This window comes from Castor canadensis, chromosome 4, assembly GCF_047511655.1.
Source record: "Castor canadensis chromosome 4, mCasCan1.hap1v2, whole genome shotgun sequence".
Taxonomy (NCBI): Eukaryota; Metazoa; Chordata; class Mammalia; order Rodentia; family Castoridae; genus Castor; species Castor canadensis.
In genome coordinates this window covers 97258046-97277539 of record NC_133389.1, presented here as the reverse complement: position 1 = coordinate 97277539, position 19494 = coordinate 97258046, and the positions used below count along the sequence as shown (strand labels likewise).

At 33.3% G+C, this 19494-nt stretch overlaps 1 protein-coding gene across 6 annotated transcripts in view; it reads left to right on the top strand.

Annotated features, from left to right (window-relative positions):
- Lrp1b (LDL receptor related protein 1B) overlaps positions 1-19494 on the top strand; it is a 1877349-nt gene that overhangs the window by 660181 nt on the left and 1197674 nt on the right. For all 6 annotated transcript variants that reach the window (XR_012447185.1, XM_074070662.1, XM_074070660.1 and 3 more), the window contains one exon: positions 2661-2798. Coding sequence is in view for 5 of the 6 variants with exons in the window: in XM_074070662.1 (XP_073926763.1) it covers positions 2661-2798 (138 nt within the window). In the remaining variant the exon portion in view is untranslated. The remainder of the gene's footprint in view (positions 1-2660; positions 2799-19494) is intronic.

The window sequence follows — 19494 nt, the reverse complement described above, 5'->3', positions numbered from 1 at the left end:
TATGCCTCTCCTTGTCACACAAGTAGATAAGTAAAAGTAGTGATAAGTGTGGTTTGAGATATCGATTCCCTCAATTGTGGGGTTAAGTCCTAAAGTCTAGGGCAACCTCTACAAATGGTCTCTGCCCATTACTTCTCTGTATCTTGCAAATATCATCGCTGTCTTAATGTGCTTCAGAATGAAAATTTTAGAAGGGCTGGTTTACAATCCAGCTAAGGTCTATTGGTGTGTCTGTGCATTTCTTAGTTGATATGGAAACCAAAACAAGAGTCAAAGATGGTGAAGACTATACTGGCTGGTCTGTAAAGAAACTAAGCATTTGTCTAATTCTTTCAAACAAAGTTCTCTCAATGTATTTATTTTGAGTGATACAAATATTTTCTTGTTTTTGTAAGATTTATAAATATCTAAGCCTTTCTACGTTTCATTTCTGGTATCTTTATCAGTTACTTTTGATGTCTTAAAAGTGAAAAATCATCCTTTCTTTTGAACTACCATATGTATCACTTTAAAAATCTTGCTGTCTTATGAGAACTACTAAGGCATTCTGTTTTCTTAGTTTAAAACATCTTAACCGCCCACCCCCAAGTTTATCAGCTATTCTTGTGGATTATTTTTGGAATTTTACTGACCTAAACACTACTTTAATATTTGTATAAGAAAACATGATTTTTAAAAAGAATCAACCAACTCATTTTTAAAAGAATTACTTTAGAACTGTTAGACATATAAACATACAAATTTTTATTTTATTTTTAAATGTGTTTATGTTAATCTTACAAATTTAACAACAAATCTTTAGAAATAGTGAAAAAAATTCACTTACCTTTATTTCTATAATATGGACACAAATGTGGATATTTATAATTTAATTATATAAATGCACACACACATATGTGCATATATACTTAGGAATAAAATATATACTGTTAGATATATTTATACATTAGTTACAGAAACATATTTCAGTAAAAAAATTTACACATTTGTGGTGTCAAGTTTGTGACAAAATTAATAGCCTTACATAGCAGCAATTATATAAATGTATATGAAAAATTACAGAAAAACCTGCTAGTGGCAGCACTTCAGATAGTTAAGCCATGGCATAAATATTTTTTACATACCCAAGATATGATATATTGGATAATGCTATGTGAGTATCAAACAAATCACTTAACTTTTAATTCATATTTGATAAGGAGTTCCAAAAATATATTTTACTTTTGACAACTACTGTTCTTTGTTTTTGTTGTGCTTATGTAGATTTTTTTTTCTTTTTCTTTGTTTCCTAATTCTATCAAAACACTATCTTTAGCAATTCTCAGAATTTTGAATATTCTAGAATATGTGAGGTTGAACTTCCCTTCAATATTGTTTTGTGTCAATTAAATAGTGAAAATAAAACATGAAATTTAAAGATTTTTTAAAATTTGGGGTCTTACAACAGAAAGTAAAGTTTTAAATACTTACCAAAGTGCCATTCTCCTTATTAGAATTCTCAACTATGACATTAGCAAATACTTATTTAGTGTTTGCCAGGCAGTACACTAAAAACTTTCAATAGACATTCACCATAATCCCAGGAAGTATAAAGATGGTACACCAATTGCCCAAGACACTCATAAATTGGGGTTCTATGATTAGGATCCTAATTCTCTCCAGTAAGTCTGTTACCTACTTGGCTACACTGCATTGACTTACTGTGGGTAGCATATCAAATTCCTTCACCAAGACTGCACTCAATACCTTTTGACGTTCTTAACAACCCCACCAGATGGGCTGAGTTGATAGTCTCGTTTTATTGATGAGAATGCTAATGACTTCCTAATTAAGTAGATCAACATCCCTTTATATCAACAAAAACTGTGATTAAAACTTAAGTGTGTTTGAAATTAGAATCAGAGTTGCTGAAATTATCAAAATCAGGTTAATACATAACTACATTGTAGTTATAATGGCAATACTGTACTTTGAAATTGGAAGAGCTAGATAAAATTAAAAATAACACTCTGAACTTGGACAGTGCCTGCAAAGGGTATAGCTAGAATTTGAGAAGTAACAACTGGAGATTCAGATAAACAACCACACAACTGGGATGTTTGGTAAAGGTTTAGATTTGGTGAACATCAAGAAAAGATGCTCTAATTGAAGCATATCATTAAAACAAAAGAGTTGATTATACACAGTAGTTACACAGCTCAATGAGGTAAACTCAATGACAATTCTATACTGTTTAGAAAATTCTATTGCACTATGGTAGCTTACTGAAAAATTTTAAGCAAAAGAATTTGCATATCAAGAAGTTCATAACTAGCTATTCATAATATTCTAAAAAACAGATTAAAAGTAAAATAAAATTTAAATTGATACAACTTTATTTAAATTCTACTATAAGTTCAATATTCCTTATCAAAATGCTTGGGACCAGAAGTATTCAGTATCTAGCCTCCTGATATCTGTCTCCTGAGTAGTTAAGATTGCAGGCATGAGACACCAGTGCTGGACTCAGGCTCACACTGTCCAATTCTGATGTCTCTGAGAATCATGGTTGATGATATAGAACATATTAGTAGTTTGACTTTGTAAACTTATGCTGTTAATTTCTTGTGCTTAAAAAAGTGAAGTTAACACACATTCCTTTCTTCCTATGTTTTTTTTAGGTCCCGAGGAGGTAGAAATCAAGTGCCCCTTGAATCACATTGCTTGCCTTGGTGACAAGAAATGTGTTCATTTATCCCAACTGTGCAACGGGGTGTTGGATTGTTCAGATGGGTATGATGAAGGAAGACATTGCCAGGGTGAGTCTGTGCATTGAACAATGAATAAAAATATTAAATCTTGCATAGTAATAATGAAAGCTCAAACAAAGACTATAGCTTGTTTTATTCAACCATAGATAGCCATATTGAAAAAGCATGGATTTTGTTGCTGGCCACTCAGTGTTCATTGCAAAGATGTATAATTATATTTTACTAAAAACATTATTAGCAAAGCACACAAATTTAGACTTGAAGCCCAGTGTTTAAACGAGTATATATTTCATATCAAAGAGTTATTTTGAGAAAGGACAAATGAGAAGATTTTGTCACAGCAGATTGAAAACACAGTTTTATAAGCTTATTTTCTCTGAAATTTTGCTTAAACAAAATATTTGAAGGAATGATTTTGCAAGTTAGTATTTTATTAGATGGTATTTGTTGAAATATATTCCTTAATATTATTTTCATAATATTATACTATTAACTTTTTGCAATTTTCTCTTTTTTAAAATCTAAATCTAAACCCTAGTAACATAAGAATTACCTATATGTTAATTATATAAGAGATTATTTAAGACCTTAAACATAATAAAAATTTATTTGAACTGTTACATCCAATTAGACTGGTTTAGAGTAGGGGAAAAGACATATGGGACCAAGAAATAAAAAAGCATGGGGAAATGATGAGGACCAAAAAAAGGCCAGAAAAGGAAAGAGAATCAAAGTATCAATCAAGTGGATTAGGCTACAAGATGAAGCAAGGAAAGAAAAAAACTAAACCAGAATTCTCTAACTCTGATTCTCATAGACAGAATTTAACACAAAGGATATTTAAACCAAAATGTCAATAGGAATCTATCCTTCACTTTGGCATCAGTGAGACAATGGTGAGCAAAGGAAATGGTAGAAAACAGCAGATATTTACCTGATCTCTGCAGATTCAGACAAGCTAATTGCCACTATGTGGGAAAAGGTTCCAGGCACCAAATTTCCAGTTTTTCAGGAGGAACTTGAAATCTCCATATGTTTAAAGTCTTTGAAGCCAGCTACTGCTTTTTAAAACAATGTATAATAAACAATGTGGAAGTTAAAATCTATGTGGTTGTCAGGATTTGTAGGTTGAGGGTTTTCCAATTATAGGATGAAATAATCTGGATTCTATATCAGAGGTGGAAGAATATATTATAAAAAGACTATGTCTCAGAAAGATAAAATCAAGAGAATTTGAAAGATGAGAGGAAAGCTGCTGAAATCAGCTGGGACTTCTCCCTCCTTTAAAAGGGATGTGCAAACACTCTGGCCCTATAGATAGACCCTGCCTGGGAAGTCAAAGGCCCGCCTGAGTGTCAGGTCTAGCCTTGAACTCTGAAAAGGTCACATAAATAGCCAACAGATTCATAGTTTGGGTTATGAATGCACATGTAGTAATAACAAATAAGAGATTTAATTTTTATCTAAAAGTTTTGTGATGTACTGTTTTTACATATGTATATTTAAAAGGATGATATTAACAATTACAAAGTTGAATGTTTTAAGAGATTCATTTTTCCTTTTAGATAGAGGTAATTACAAAATTTGATATCATAAACATTTCAGTGCTAAGGATCATATGAAAATACAACTTATTTCTAATAAAATTTTTGTGATCTAGTAATGAGGGTAGGTATTTATTAAAAAAAAAAAAGAGGGAATTCAAATAAACATGTAAAGCCCTTGGCCATGCTCTGTACCTCATGTAGTAGACTTAATTACTCAGGAGGCAGAGATCAGGAGGATCACAGCTCCAGACCAGCCTGACAAAAAGTTACCAAGACCCCATCTCAATCAATAAGAAACTGGGCCAGATGGCACTGACACCTGCCATTCCAGCTATGCAGGTGTATAAAGGAGGATTACAGTGCATGATGGCCTGGGCAAGAAATGGGAGAGCCTAACTGAAAAATAACTAAAGCCAAAAAAAAAGGAGCTGGGCTGGGAATCTGGCTCAAGTGGTTGAACACCTACCTCACAAGCACTGAGTTCAAACCCCAGTGTTGCAAGAAAAGTAAATAAATAAATAAAATTTAAAAACCTAATCAAACAAAGCCCCATAAAGCATTCAAGCAAAATTAAAGTGTTGTTATATTTATTTCAGTCCTTGTTAAATCAGCAGTTGAAGATTGTACTATTTTGGCCTTTATACATTTCTACATTAACCAAATAACTCTCCACTATGATCTATGGTGTACTTAGAAATAACAAGAAGTGTATTTGGATTTTTACTTGCTATTTACATCAGTAAAGGGTTTTCCTTAATTCTGTGTCCTGGCACACTGTATACAATATTAGGATCAAGGTGATTGAAAACAATAATGTCATTCCAGAGTCAGTGATTTAACACAATATTCTACATTGAAAATAAACAAACCAGCAAAAACTCTGCAAAGTATGTTTACCTGATACCCTAGTAGAGGTCACGGAAAAATGAAAAAGATGCCTGACTATAGGCAAATAAAATCTTGGGAATGGAGATCCTTTCCCATCCCCATGCCGCTTCCTAATTTTTGCTCAAGTCTGATGAAACATAGTTTCTGAAGAATTAATTATGCTCTAGCCCTGTCAAGTTTCTAAGGAAATTTCTCATTCCTTATAGATATACAATAAAGAAACAAGATTAACTCAAATATTGCATGGCTTTGCAGAACAGTTCTAATTCACTTCCCTTTACACTGATCTTTTGGTTGCTTTTGAAGCACATAATCTAAATAATTGGACTCAAAGCCTAAGGCATGATTTAAAAATGTATTTGTTTCTTTCTAATACCGATCCGAAGTTCCATTGGTTAAATATTTTCATCCTTTATGAAAATTAACAAGAAGAAAATTTTAACATTTTGGAGTTTATGTTCTGGTCTTGGGAATGCTTTTGCATCAACAGAATTGTTTTCTGAAATTGTTTTTTAGAAAAATCTATTTCTTTCTAGTGAAAATACATCTATTATTAATTATTTCCTATAACACTGATTTTTTTAATCTCTATAGTTTGACTCCATTTGAAGAAGGAAAAGTGGATTTTTGTATATGGGTGTAGTTATTTATAGGAATGTTCTTATAAAATATTTACAATAAGAACTTGCAAAATAACATTGTATTTTCAAAAAATTCAGCTCTTCCTACACAGTATTTCAAAGTGGTAGTAATATTACACTATCTAAATTACATGAACAATATGAAACATTTTATAAAATGCAAGGCCTCTCAATCCAGGATATTTTCACAACAATACAGAGAGTGCTAGAAAAAGTTAATAGAGTCCAAAACCTCTAAGATACATCAAAATGCTCTTTTAAAATTTGACATTCTTAAGGTAATTCATTACATTAACATTCAGGTGGGTATAAGGAAGAGAAAACTCTTTTTATTCACAACACTTGCTAAAATACATTTGCAATACAAAACAGAAATATGTTTAAGTGTACAAGGGACTGAGGTTCTCTGGGATCCTGTCTTCTCTTATTCTTTAAAAGAATGTGGAAACTAAGGGTCAATGCAGAAAAGGATTCTAACTTCTAGAAAAATAATTGTGCAAACTACACAATTGTTTTACATCAAACATTCCAGTTCCCTTTTAAATTTATGGAACTAAATACTTGAAGATTTTAGTAAAACTTATTAGGGAATGAAATCCTGAGACATTTGGAATGTTTACCTAAAAGTGCACAAATACACCCACACAAACATACACAATAATCTTTTCTGATTTCTTGTTTTCCTGTGTCTGTGTAACTGAGTTTTTGATATTTGTAACTTGTGTTTTTAATCAGGAACCTAAAGATAAATCAAATTTTATCATGTACAGCATCAAACTCCTTGAAATAATGCACATTATTTTTAAAGTTATGTTTGATTCTTTTATTTTGTCACTTGGAATCTAACTTTTCTAATATGTGTGGCTATGTTTTCCTCCATCCATGTGTAATCTCTTATCAATAATTCTAATCTATTTATTTTAGATACCAAATTTAAAATATTTAAAATTTTTGTATAGCTAATTTTTGTTTTACTTTTGTATCCATAAAACTTCAGTCTTATGATAAAGTGCTAAAAAAATTTTAAGAAATAGCTTATAATTTAGAGGCTTTCCCAAAGTAAACAAAAGTAAATAGCAGCCTTTATTACTTGTACTGCTTCACAATGAGAAAACTAGTAACTCTTTTAACTCCTCACCTAATTCTAATGGTACCCCCATCTGAAAAGGAATTTTTCGCATAAAAGTGAACTTGGATCTCAAGTACTCAGCACTTCCTTTTTTGTGTTTCAAAAAGGAAATTTTACCTTGTCTCATAGTGTCACTAGCCATTCTAACACTGATTTCAGATGCCAGAAATCAAAAGTGGTACCAGATTAGTTGCAGCTACCACAATGAATAACGGAAGAAAGAAAGGAAGGAAGGGAGAGGGAAAAGGAAGGAAGGAGGGAAGGAGGGAAAATAGGAAAGAGGGAGGCAAGAAAGAAATAAAGGTTTTGGTGAACTGATGAAGATGAATGAATCAGTAGTAGATTGTTGTTTGCATTTTCAATTTATTTTATAATAGATCTTGCTGTAGTCTTACGTTAAAAATTCCACTGAAAAATACTGCCAATCTCTTTCTAAATTAAAATCAGGCTAAAGAGGAGAATTTCAGTAGGAAGGACCCCAAAACAAGAATATGGAAAAGAGATGAAATTAGCAATAGTGTTATAGAAGGTGCATCTGTCAGCAACATTAAACTGAGAGCACAGGGAGGGAAACCACCACTGTGTACTTAAGTGACTTGAAACATCAACAAACCCAGGAATGATAAACAAAGAAGTAGAACTGAGATGATTTGGCTTTATGTGCCTAGACCACTTTTGATTACTAAAGCTCCTGCTATATTTCCTCTTGTTGATTTGTGTTAAGGTGATCAGATAGTCTCAAACTATCTCAGGTATAAACATTTCCTCTCAAGAAGATAAATTTCAGTAATTGAGTTATTTAATAGGCCATGATCCTTAACACTACCTTGTTTCCAAGCCTAGTTTAATGCTGCCAAAGACAAAAGATTAATTCCTAGGAAGAATGTGTCTTTTACAAGTGTATCATCCTTTTAAAAAAAAATTCAGTTGATCCAATATTAGTACATATATATGGAATACAGTATAATAATTTGATAATCACATACAATGTGGAATAACCAAATGAGGGCGATATTGTTTATATTGGTAAATGATATATGCATGAAATTAGAAGTGTGCATTTATTGAAGATTCATAAATAATATTTGTACTTATGTGTATTCAAATAAATGCATTTGCATGCACACATGCATAAGTGAATATGTGTATATGTATGAATAGAAGCACACATATTTATTTTACAAGGCGTTCTATAAATTCTGCAGAATTAAAATGTTTTTGCACTAATATCTGACCTCTTATCACTGACTTGTCAGTTGTAATTGCTAAACATCCTGCTAAAGAGTTTTAACTGTTTATTGATACAGACAGCAAAATAGCTAAGTATGTATCTGGAAAAAGATGACTAATTTATGTTCTGTTTAAGCTCAATGTTCAACAACACAATCTAAAGCCATTTATTATCAATAGGAGGAGAATTTCTTTCAGCAGATTTACATCTTTTAGTACTGTTAATTTTATACTAAATTCATGTCTCAAAAAGTGGTTTGTTTTAATAAAACGTCTGTAAACCAAGAATAGTAGCTACTTAGGAAATGATGTATAAACCTATCCAAAGATTAAAAATTCTCTATGATAAAAGACTTTAATTTAAAATGGGTTTTTTAATGGGGTGTTAAAGTCTCCCACAACCACTGTGTTGGTGTTAATATATGTTTTTAGGTCTTTCAGGGTATGTTTGATGAAATTGGGTGCGTTAACATTAGGTGCATACAGGTTGATGATTATTATTTCCTTTTGGTCTATTTCCCCTTTTATTAGTATGGAATGTCCTTCTTTATCTCATTTGATCAATGTAGGTTTGAAGTCTACTTTGTCAGAGATAAGTATTGATACTCCTGCCTATTTTCGGGGGCCATTGGCTTGGTAAATCTTCTTCCAGCCTTTCATCCTTAGCCTATGCCTATTTCTGTCAGTGAGATGGGTCTCCTGTAAGCAACAAATTGTTGGATCTTCCTTTTTAATCCATTTCATCAAGCGGTGCCTTTTGATGGGGGAATTAAGTCCGTTAACATTAAGCGTTAGTACTGATAGGTATGTGGTGATTCCTGTCATTTAGTTGTCTTAGTTGTTTGAAGGTTTGATTGTGTGTACCTTAAGTTAAGGTTACTCTCTACTTTCTTGCTTTCTCTTTTCCTGTGGTTTGGTGCTGCCTGTCTTTTCATGATTAAGTTCCATTTCACTTTCTATGTGCAGAATCCCTTGAAGAATCTTTTGTAGTGGTGGCTTTGTGGTCACATATTGTTTTAGTTTCTGCTTATCATGGAAGACTTTTATTGCTCCATCTATTTTGAATGATAGTTTTGCTGGGTAGAGTATCCTGGGGTTGAAGTTAGTTTCATTCAGTGCCCGGAAGATCTCACCCCACGCTCTTCTTGCTTTTAATGTTTCTGTTGAGAAGTCTGCTGTGATTTTGATAGGTTTACCTTTGTATGTTATTTGTTTTTTCTCTCTTACAGCCTTCAATATTCTTTTCCTAGTTTCTAAACTTGTTGTTTTAATGATGATATGTCATGGGGTAGTTCTATTTTGATCTGGCCTGTTTGGTGTCCTGGAGGCCTCTTGCATCTGTATGGAACTATCTTTCTCTGGAATTTTGTGCAGCCCTGAAGAAGAACAAAATGTTATCATTCTCTGGTAAATGGATGGAATTGGAGAACATTATTCTGAGTGAGGTTAGCCTGGCCCAAAAGACCAAAAATCGTATGTTCTCCCTCTTATGTGGACATTAGATCAAGGGCAAACACAGCAATGGGATTGGACTTTGAGCACATGATAAAAGCAAGAGCACACAAGGGAGGGGTGAGGATAGTAAGACACCTAAAAAATTAGCTAGCATTTGTTGCCCTTAATGCAGAGAAACTAAAGCAGATACCTTAAAAGCAACTGAGGCCAATAGGAGAAGGGGACCAGGAACTAGAGAAAAGGTTAGATCAAAAAGAATTAACCTAGAAGGTAATACACAGGCACAGAAAATTAATGTGAGTCAACTGCCTGTATAGCTATCCTTATCTAAACCAGCAAAAACCCTTGTTCCTTCCTATTATGGCTTATACTCTCTCTACAACAAAATTAGAAATAAGGGCAAAATAGTTTCTGCTGGGTATTGAGGGGGTGGAGGGGAGAGGGAGGGGGCGGAATGGGTGGTAAGGGAGGGGGTGGGGGCAGGGGGGAGAAATGACCTAAGCCTTGTATGCACATATGAATAATAAAACAATGAAAAAAAAATAAATTTTTGTATCTCAAAAAAAATGTTTTTTTTTTTCTTGGGTTTGAATTCAAGACTTTGTGCTTACAAAGCAGGCACTCTACCACTCAAGCCACATCTCTAATCCATTTTGGTCTGGTTGTTTTGGAGATGGGGGTCTCTCAAACTATTTGCTTGACTCAGCCTCCCAAATAGGTAAGATTACAGATGTGAGCTACGGGAACTTAGCAGAGATTTTTCTTTATGCAAGTGTCATTTCAAATTCTGTGTTATCTCTTTCTTCAAACATAGTGTTTTCAAACTAAATTATTTTAACGTCTATATTTTTTATACTTGTATGCCATGGAACTTCATTTGTTGCTGAAATTTTCTCTAATTTCAATTAGATATGATTTTATATATATACAACTTCAACAGAATATTTACTGAATTTGTTCCTCTGATATTGCTAGGAATAGAATTAGCAGTAGCTTTGATTGAGACATTTATTCCCTGGTCCACATAATTCCTGTTATGGCTATCTTCCAAACACACCGAACTCTTAGAGATCTTAATGTGGGTACTTGTAGTATGAAAACTTGCCTAGCATGCATGAGGCCACTGTTTGCACTAGCAACAAACAAACAAAAAACCAAAAATACTATAGGACTCAGGTTTCCCTGACATAGTAATCTCTCCTCAGCAACAACAACAGCAACAACAAACACAAGTTAATTATTGTACCACATTTGAAGTTGTTGTGTGAGTTCTATGAGCCTTGGGAGTTATCTATCTGCATCCTTTGAAACCCACTCTTCTCTTCTTGATATGATAAAAAACAAAAAATGTAGGAAACAATGATGGGCATGTGGCCAAAAGGATCTTTTTCAATGTCCCAGAAGAAACAGTAGGTTTCCCTTCATTTATTTCATTCATTAACTTCAGTAAATTTTATTGAGCACAATATTCCAGACATTTACCTGAGCACTTTCATGGAATTCTTATGTGATAATGGGGACATGTAAAAACTGCTGAAGAAGAAAATGAAGAGTATCTAATTTTCATTACAGAGATGCAGTAAGATTTCCCAAGAGCAAGGATAGTTGATTTACATCTCACTCTAAGAGTTGAGTAGGCAAATAAAAAAATGAGAACATTCTGAACTAGGGAACTACATATCAGAAGCACAAGTGCACAAGAGAGCCTTGGATGCTCAAAAGAGCTCTAAGTTCTTTGATAAGGGTGAAGCATAGGATGCTAAGTGAAGACAGATGAGTTTGATGCTAAGCAGAAATATTCAGTAATAGACATAGAGGAGTTACATTAGAATAAGGATGCATGCAGTGGAACCCACTTAAAATGCATGATACAAAACTGCAAAGGGCAAGAGAGTGAAAAATGATCCCCAGTATGTATTCTCAATAGTATTAAAAGGGTATTGTATGGTGGCATTTAAATATGAAGCATAAGGAGGCTATGATCACTGCATATTTGCAGAAAGTGAAGCAGATTATTCTTAGAAAGTAAATATGTATATTATAATCATAGAACATTGAACTGCACAGTCATCTGTCCCTTCATTTTGAACAGCTTCTAAACTGATGTGTTAGGTGTTACTCTGTAATGTTCCACTTGAAAGTAGTTCACCTAGTGAAAGTTGAAATAGACACTATGAAGAGCCCTATTAAATGAATTCCTTTACAGATGAAACTTAGGAATTTGGAAGCATATTTACTATTTCCAGCAATCAGAATCCTATCTTTAGCAAGCTATTAAAATATTACCTTGTTAGATAATGCTCATTTGCCCTCTTGTCCCTTAACTTTGAAAAAATATAATGGTTTCAATATTATTCAAAACTATGAATTACAACAAACTGTTACTCAGTTCTCTACTCAACCTCAAATGGGAGGCTAAATCTCCGATGATTCATTACGTGGTTTTGGACACAAGTGTTTTGAAATTTAAAGGAGCTAGGAATTTAAAGAGGTGGAATGTTATTCCCAGGAGTCACAGAGAAAATCAGTTTGAGAGGAAGGTTTAAACTCTGTGACCTTGAATTTTCATTCACCGGTTTTGACTACTGGGCCTTAACCTATCAGCTCAGAGAAATGCATAAAGTTGTCATGCTTCAGCCTCCTTTTGACTTGTTCTCAAAGCAGCGAGATGACTTGGAGAAAATCAACTGAAGGACATTTTTAGCCAACTCTGTATTTCCTGTCAGTTTTATTAATTGATTGCATAGGAAAAAAATGTGCTGAGCGAACAACAAGCTGAACAGCTATATAACCAACCTGTATAATTCAATATGACTACTAGCTTTATTCCCTTGAGAAAAATGAGTGCTTTCATTTGCTGGGGATGTGGAAGAAAAAAAACAATGTATTTTAACTTTTTGAAGTAGATCTGCACAAGTAACTGTACAAAGATTGAAAACCACTTTTAGGAATTTAACCTTCATAATAGGATCTGGAAGGAATAATAAGAAAACTTCACAAAGTGATTCTAGGGATAAAAGTTAAATTTTGAATAAAAAAGAATAAGTAATTAATAAATATTTGGAAGAACTGAGATTTGCTGAGCCTAATCTGGAATTCTAGTAAATGTAAAATATTCTGTAGAGGATGCTGTCAAGAGATTTTTATACCTTTCAGACTGCATTTTCAATGCTGACTTCTAATATTGTCAAAATTAAACAAAAAACCTTTGCTTCCCTTTTTCTAATCCATGTTATCTCCTACTCAGTAAAACGTATTGTACAGAATTATCTGTGTATGAATGCCATCTGCTAAGATGTAAATGTCACCTTAAAACTCATGTTGAAACCTAACTACCCAGATGATAGTATGAGGAGGTATGGCTTTCTGGGGAGTGAATAGGTCATAGAGGCAAAAGACTCATTGTGAAATTAGTGCTCTTATGAACAGACTGGAGGAAGCTCTTTTTGCTCCTTCGACTAGATAAAGACACAGCCTAAAGCCTGCCTGGTGTGATTAACAAGGAAGAGGGTTTCTCACAAACACAAAGTCTGCAGGCACCTGATCTTGAACTTTCTAGTCCCCAGAACTGTAAGAAATTAATTTCTGCTGTTTAAGCTATTTAGCTGTTTTGTCACAATAGCTTGAATAAGCACAAACACCAGCATAACATAATATCTCAATATAAAAATTAACATTTGGCAAAATGAAACAGTTGTGAGATTGCTGATTTCTGAGCTCACCATAGTCAGTCTCTTCAGAGTTGTATAACTTCTTTCTTTTTTCACTCTTGTGGTGATATAGAGACATATGCATATGCATTTCAAGTTTTCCCAGACTTTCTAAATATATTTTCATATTTGAATTAAGACACAGGAAACTCTTCATTAAAAAGTAATCTTTTAAGAGCAAACAAATCACTCAGGTTCATTTCTATTACTAGAGAATTTGTATTTTCTTCCCACTACATTTGTGATTAAGAAAATCACAATGATTGACCCCCTCTATGTCACAAGGGATTGTAGGACCAGTTTGGACAACTCACTGTGGTTGTGGAAACTATTTGGTGCCAACCAGACTGAGATCATTCTCTGCTCCAGCAGCTTCTGGATTAGGTCAGTGTGCCTGTGAGCCATGGCCTGAGTGTCAGATACAAGGAAGGACACGATCTAAAGAGCACTTTGCAGTTCCATTAGCTGAAACATGTGGTGTACTCTTATTTAGACTATCGGTATGGGACTAGAGAGTGCCAAGAGAAAAATCCATACAGTTCAATAAATGGCTCAGAGAGCTCTCCAAGATTCTCAGAGCAGAAGTAGTAACAACCTGAGTAGTCTAATTTTAGTCAGGTTCATTAACTATGACTTTAGTGATCTCAAGAAAGCTTGGAAAGAAATGCTGGTAGCTATAAAATGTTCTTTATTCTAAATGATTCATAAAGAGTTGTCTCTAAGTATTTACTACATATACAATCAAACATAAAATATGCTATATATTAATGTATTTAGAAATATATGTGTGTGAGTGTGTGTATATTCTGTGACATTTTCCTAGACTCTGTCTCTTGAATATGCAGCTGAAGTGATTATTCCTGGAATTAAAAGTACCCTTAACTTTTTATATCTTTATTTTGGTCTCATTTAATTTCTTCCTGTTTTTAAAACCTATGTAAGGTGATATTTCTATTATTAGTTGTGCTCTTCCTTTAACTACTGTATCCTACCAGCAGCCAAACGATTTCAGTTCTTTTTAGTAAATCAGGTTTGCATCCTACCCATCAACATGAATTTCACAAAACAGAATGTACACAACTTAGAGAAATATGTTTGGGATTCAAATTCTAGTAATCCTGCCTAACAGTGTAACTTACCTTTTGGAGGTAAGTTTTTCAATGCAAATGTGCCTTAGTTTAATTAATCTTTTTTTCCTTCTAGGTATATGGTTCAAACTTTTAATTAATTAGAAAGAAACCATATATTTAAAGAGACTTATATTTAAATACTTCCTACTATGTCACTTGGCCATAAGGATACAATCAACTGTGCACGGATGACAAACACAAACGGAGACGGAGTGCAAACTGCATGGGACCACTGTGCAGAGTACACTGTAGACTGGAAATAGCAGCCTCAAACTATGTGCTCTTTCTTGGGAGATTTACTCCTGCATTTGGCCTGAGGTGACTTGCTCCTTTAGTTTTGTTTCTTCTTATTTACCAGCAACATCTGCAATATGCAGAAGGGAAGCAAAGGTCTCTTTGATGACTATAACTACAAATAAAGAAACAGCAATAACTTTCTCTTCATGTGAAATGGAATTGTAGGATAATAGGGCCAGAAGGGACTTTCAGAGGTCATCCAGTTCATCCATCTGCCTCCAGGCTGGACTCAACCCAAGCCCTAAGCAGGCTGCTATCTCTACCTTATTTGGAAGGCTTCCAAGGAAAGAAATTCTAATAACCATTTTTAGAAATGCAGTCAATGCTGAGCAATCTGTACCTTGTGCAAATACCTACATTTTGTGTTATAAAATTTACCATGTTCTTGCTCTCTGTTTTTAGCATTTTCTTTCCTCCAAGTCTATATTTCTATAGCTTAATCATGTTCTTCCTGCATTTCTCCACATAGCCTTAAATTTTCCAAACCTCTAAGGTTATAAACTACTCTTCCCAATAACCCAAACACAGTTTATTAAATATCCCACTAGTACTTGCTGTAATTGGCTATCACAATCTTTGAGTGCTGCACTTTTTCTTTTCATATATATATATATATTTTTTTATTTCCAAAACATTGCCTTCCTTTGTTTTGTCATATTAGTTAAGAATTGTATTTGGCTAAAAATAACAGATGTCTTTTAAAAACATGGTAACAAAGATAGAGGTTTATTATCATTGTATGTAAAAAGATTCCAGAGGTAGATATTTCATGACAGGTAAGGTGATTCCATAAAGTGATGCATGTCCCAGACTCTTTCTTTAATTCTGTTCTGCTATCCTTGCCACTTGTTTTCCACCAAGAAGGTAGCCTAGTCATCAAAAATGGCCAGTCCAGCTCCAATCATCACATCCATATACCAGGAGGAAGGGAGAAGAATATAATATCCCTACCAAGAAAATCATCTCACTTTTTAAGAACCATTCCAGAAACTTAATGGAACAACACTGACCTTTACCTCATTGGCCTGAATTTTAACCCACAGTCACTCTTATTTACCTAAAAGTTCCAGAAATGTTGATTTTTTTTAAAGTATATAACACTGCCTTAGAAGAAAGAGATCTGGAAAGAAGGGAATAAAATTTAATTAGCAATTATTAGCTTATGCTATACATACTCTCATAAAACAACCAGACATTTATTCACTCATGACTTTACTTAGATATTGGAGTCCTCCTTTAATAAACCCTATAGAAGGAATCTGAAAGAAACTGAGAATTGGCCATCGATTAGTTCTGAGGCTTTTGGTGACCAGTAATGGAATCTTTGGACAATATCATTAAGATTCCTGCTGGATGTAAAATTATATAAATGTATTAAAATATTCAGTAAACCTGAGAAATATTAGGAAAGTCTTATGTGTTATAAGAAAAAGTTCCCAGATCACTAGGTGAATATTCAGAGGATAATTCCTCGAAGTCAGTGAGGACTGAATGCTGCCAGGAAAGCTACATTGATGTGGCATGGGGAGAAAGAAACAAATATAACCATCTTCTTCCTTCTCTTCCTTGCAATTCTTTCTTTAGTTTCCTTTTCTTCCTCATTTCTTTTTCTCTTTTCCTCCACTTACACTCTGCACTGCACAACTCACAAATTTTAAGCTGTTACTTTCTCATTTTTATTACTTCAAATTAGGCCTTGAGAAATTTTCAAACGATTTTTCTGTTTTCGTCTTTGCTACTATTTCAGAACTCTGGTCAACTAACCTTATTTTATCATTTGCTCTAACTATGTGATTTGACATGGGGTATATAATTGTCTTTTTGCTTATTTAGTTTGTTGAGACTTCCAAGACATATTAATAAGACATATTAATAATTACTATTATAGGCCATATTTATTTATTTATATTCCACTGTTAAATTTTCTACTTTATGTCATTCCGATTTGATTTCATAAACTAAGAGATAGTTGGCCAAACATACTCCCCAATTTTTAATTGCTATTTATTTTTTGGTTTTTGGTGGTGCTAAGTATTGAACCTTCACTCTCAGAAATGCTAGGTGAGCAGCACTCTGCTCCTGAGCTATATCCTCCAGCCTTATTTTTATTTTGTTTGAAAGATTCTTTAGTTTTACTATGAGTTCCTAATCCCATCAGGTGACTGCCTCTAACAGTTTTTATACCTCCCTGTAAATGTATTTCTGTGAGATCCTAATGAGGAGGCCCCATAGTACCCCTTGATTCACAGCATAACTGTTTCTAAAGTCCTTATTCTTAATGTCTAAGTAAGAGAAGATAAAGACTTTTAAGTGCTTAGAAGAATTAAGGCTAGAGATAGAAAAATGTTAATGACTGTAACGAAGTCACTAAGCCATACTTTCCACATTCTCTTGTTAACAGTTGACGTTATGGTTCTTTTTCAGGTGGGAAGGTTAGGGCTAGAAAATCTCCCAGGGTGAGACTGATAAATCTTTGCCACCTAGCCACTCAGGATTAGGAAAACAGCATGGGTTAGTCAACAAGGCCAGCTGTTTTTTGTTCTATTAACATGTGTTCTTCAGGAGCCTAGAATTGAGGGAAAATTACCTAAGGGAAGTTCAGCATTCTACCCAATTGGTATTACTGTATTTGATTTATACATTGTACAGGCTTTCACAGTTCTCCAAGTCAGGAAAAATCTTGAGGGAAGCAAAGAAAACATGTATTGGATTTTTAAACTTTTGACGTATCATTATCTTGCTAACTTAAATAGAAATATTTTAAGAGAAAGAAATATACTCTCCCTTTTAAAAAAAGTCACTAAAACACAGTGCTTTAAAAAAATCTAAAGAATAAAAAAAAGATATCCTTTATGACTGTCAAAAACTGTTTTCATTTGTTTATTTCTTAGTTAAACTATCCTTGTTGAAATATAAGGTTTTGGTATTTGATTGCTAAATCTTTCTCTCAGAGTTTATTTAGTAAACAACTTATTTTTTCCCATTTCTTCAGCAGCATTTTCTATTTTCATTTGTCATTTGTGATTGTCATTTGTGATTTTGAGCATATACTAGTTTCTGTTTCTGTGAGAAATAATTCCCAAAGCAAACATAAATATTTCCAATGTACAAAATTACAACAATACTTTGCTATTCAGATACAAATAGAATATATAATCATTCTTTTGAAGATGCAATTAACACTTAGTTGAGTGACTTAGAATATGGAAACACTTTGAAGTCCTGCTTTATTTTACTGCATGCAACCAAGACACTGCATATCTACAGCAGACCAATACCAATCTCAACAAGAATTGCCTGAGGATTTTCAGTGTAAGTTTACTAATGTAGAATATTAAACAAAGGACCATCACACTCATTTTATGAGGTCACAGAAAGGTTATTTCTTTACTATTGACTCAATATAGCTTGATATTCAACTCTATCTCAATATAAATAAAGTCAACACCTAAAAAACTATGTCAGAAGGATCCTTAAAGGAATTACAAAGTTTAATTGCATCATAGATGCAAACTGCTATTGATGTTTATAATCACATTTTATGCTGTAATAACCATTTATAAAATTTAAAAATGTATGTTGTAAAATTTTGAATTGGGTAAATGATTATATTTTTGAATTTTAGCGACTGGTTACTACTAGTAGAGTAATAAACAAGGCACAGAACAGAAACTTAAACATCATTTTTCTGTATTTTGAGTCATTTTACTTCAGAAACATTTGGAGGAAATAGGGTATTTTCACTTGTTCTTATTGTACAAAAGGAGAAGAATATATTTGAGCTAGGCTCAGATATTATGGTATAACTTAACTGATGTGCTTAAAAATAAAATGTTCAGCATTATATACTGTTGGAATTAAATTAGAATCATTGTAAAAGTATTTCTGTGGAGGCCTAATAGAGCAGTATAGGACACACTAGGTGTCATTAATGTAATCACAATTGATAGACTAGATGACAAAGTACAAATGAAACATACATAGATGGATGATCTACCAAATAAATGACAACACATTATATGTCTGAGAGAGATTTTAAAGAGGAAAATTGATTTATACAAACTTTATTAAAATGGAGTTGAAACATGACAAATTGGTCCTGGAGACTAAAGTTGCAGTGAACTTAATGGTCCAAAGGCAGAGAAACGGTATAAAATGAAGATTATGGTTTTGTGCTTTGAATGCAGTGAATTAATCTGGCCTAGGTGAAAAAAGAAATATTTTAAAAGAAAATAGCTTCCAAAGTTGATCTAATCAATGTCAACTATTTTGAATACTGCCAAAGCAATTATTAACTCCAACATCTCTGTGTCATCTTTATAGCTAAATATCTGAAGAGAAACTAAATTGTGTGATAAAAGTAGTATCATGTCTGAAAGAGGAGGCTATCAGAGACTTGTTTTCTTCAGAGTTGCATGTTTGTGCTAGTTTCATGTTTTTCTTCATAGAATAATCTTTAAAAAGTGGTTTGTTTTTTTCCTCTTTTATTTACCTATTTGATAGTTATTTTTAGAAAATGCAATCAGTATTGGTCAGTCATTGTGCTGAGCTCCCCTGGAGATTCTCATGCTTTTCTACATAGAAGGAGTTCCCATAATTGCATGTGGATGCTAAGACTTAGCAGATAATTGTAAACTATCATGGTCTCAATATTGGTAGAAATACCTTATTACCCTTAAATAAGTCATGATTTGAATTGAATCTTGTGTTCCCTAGA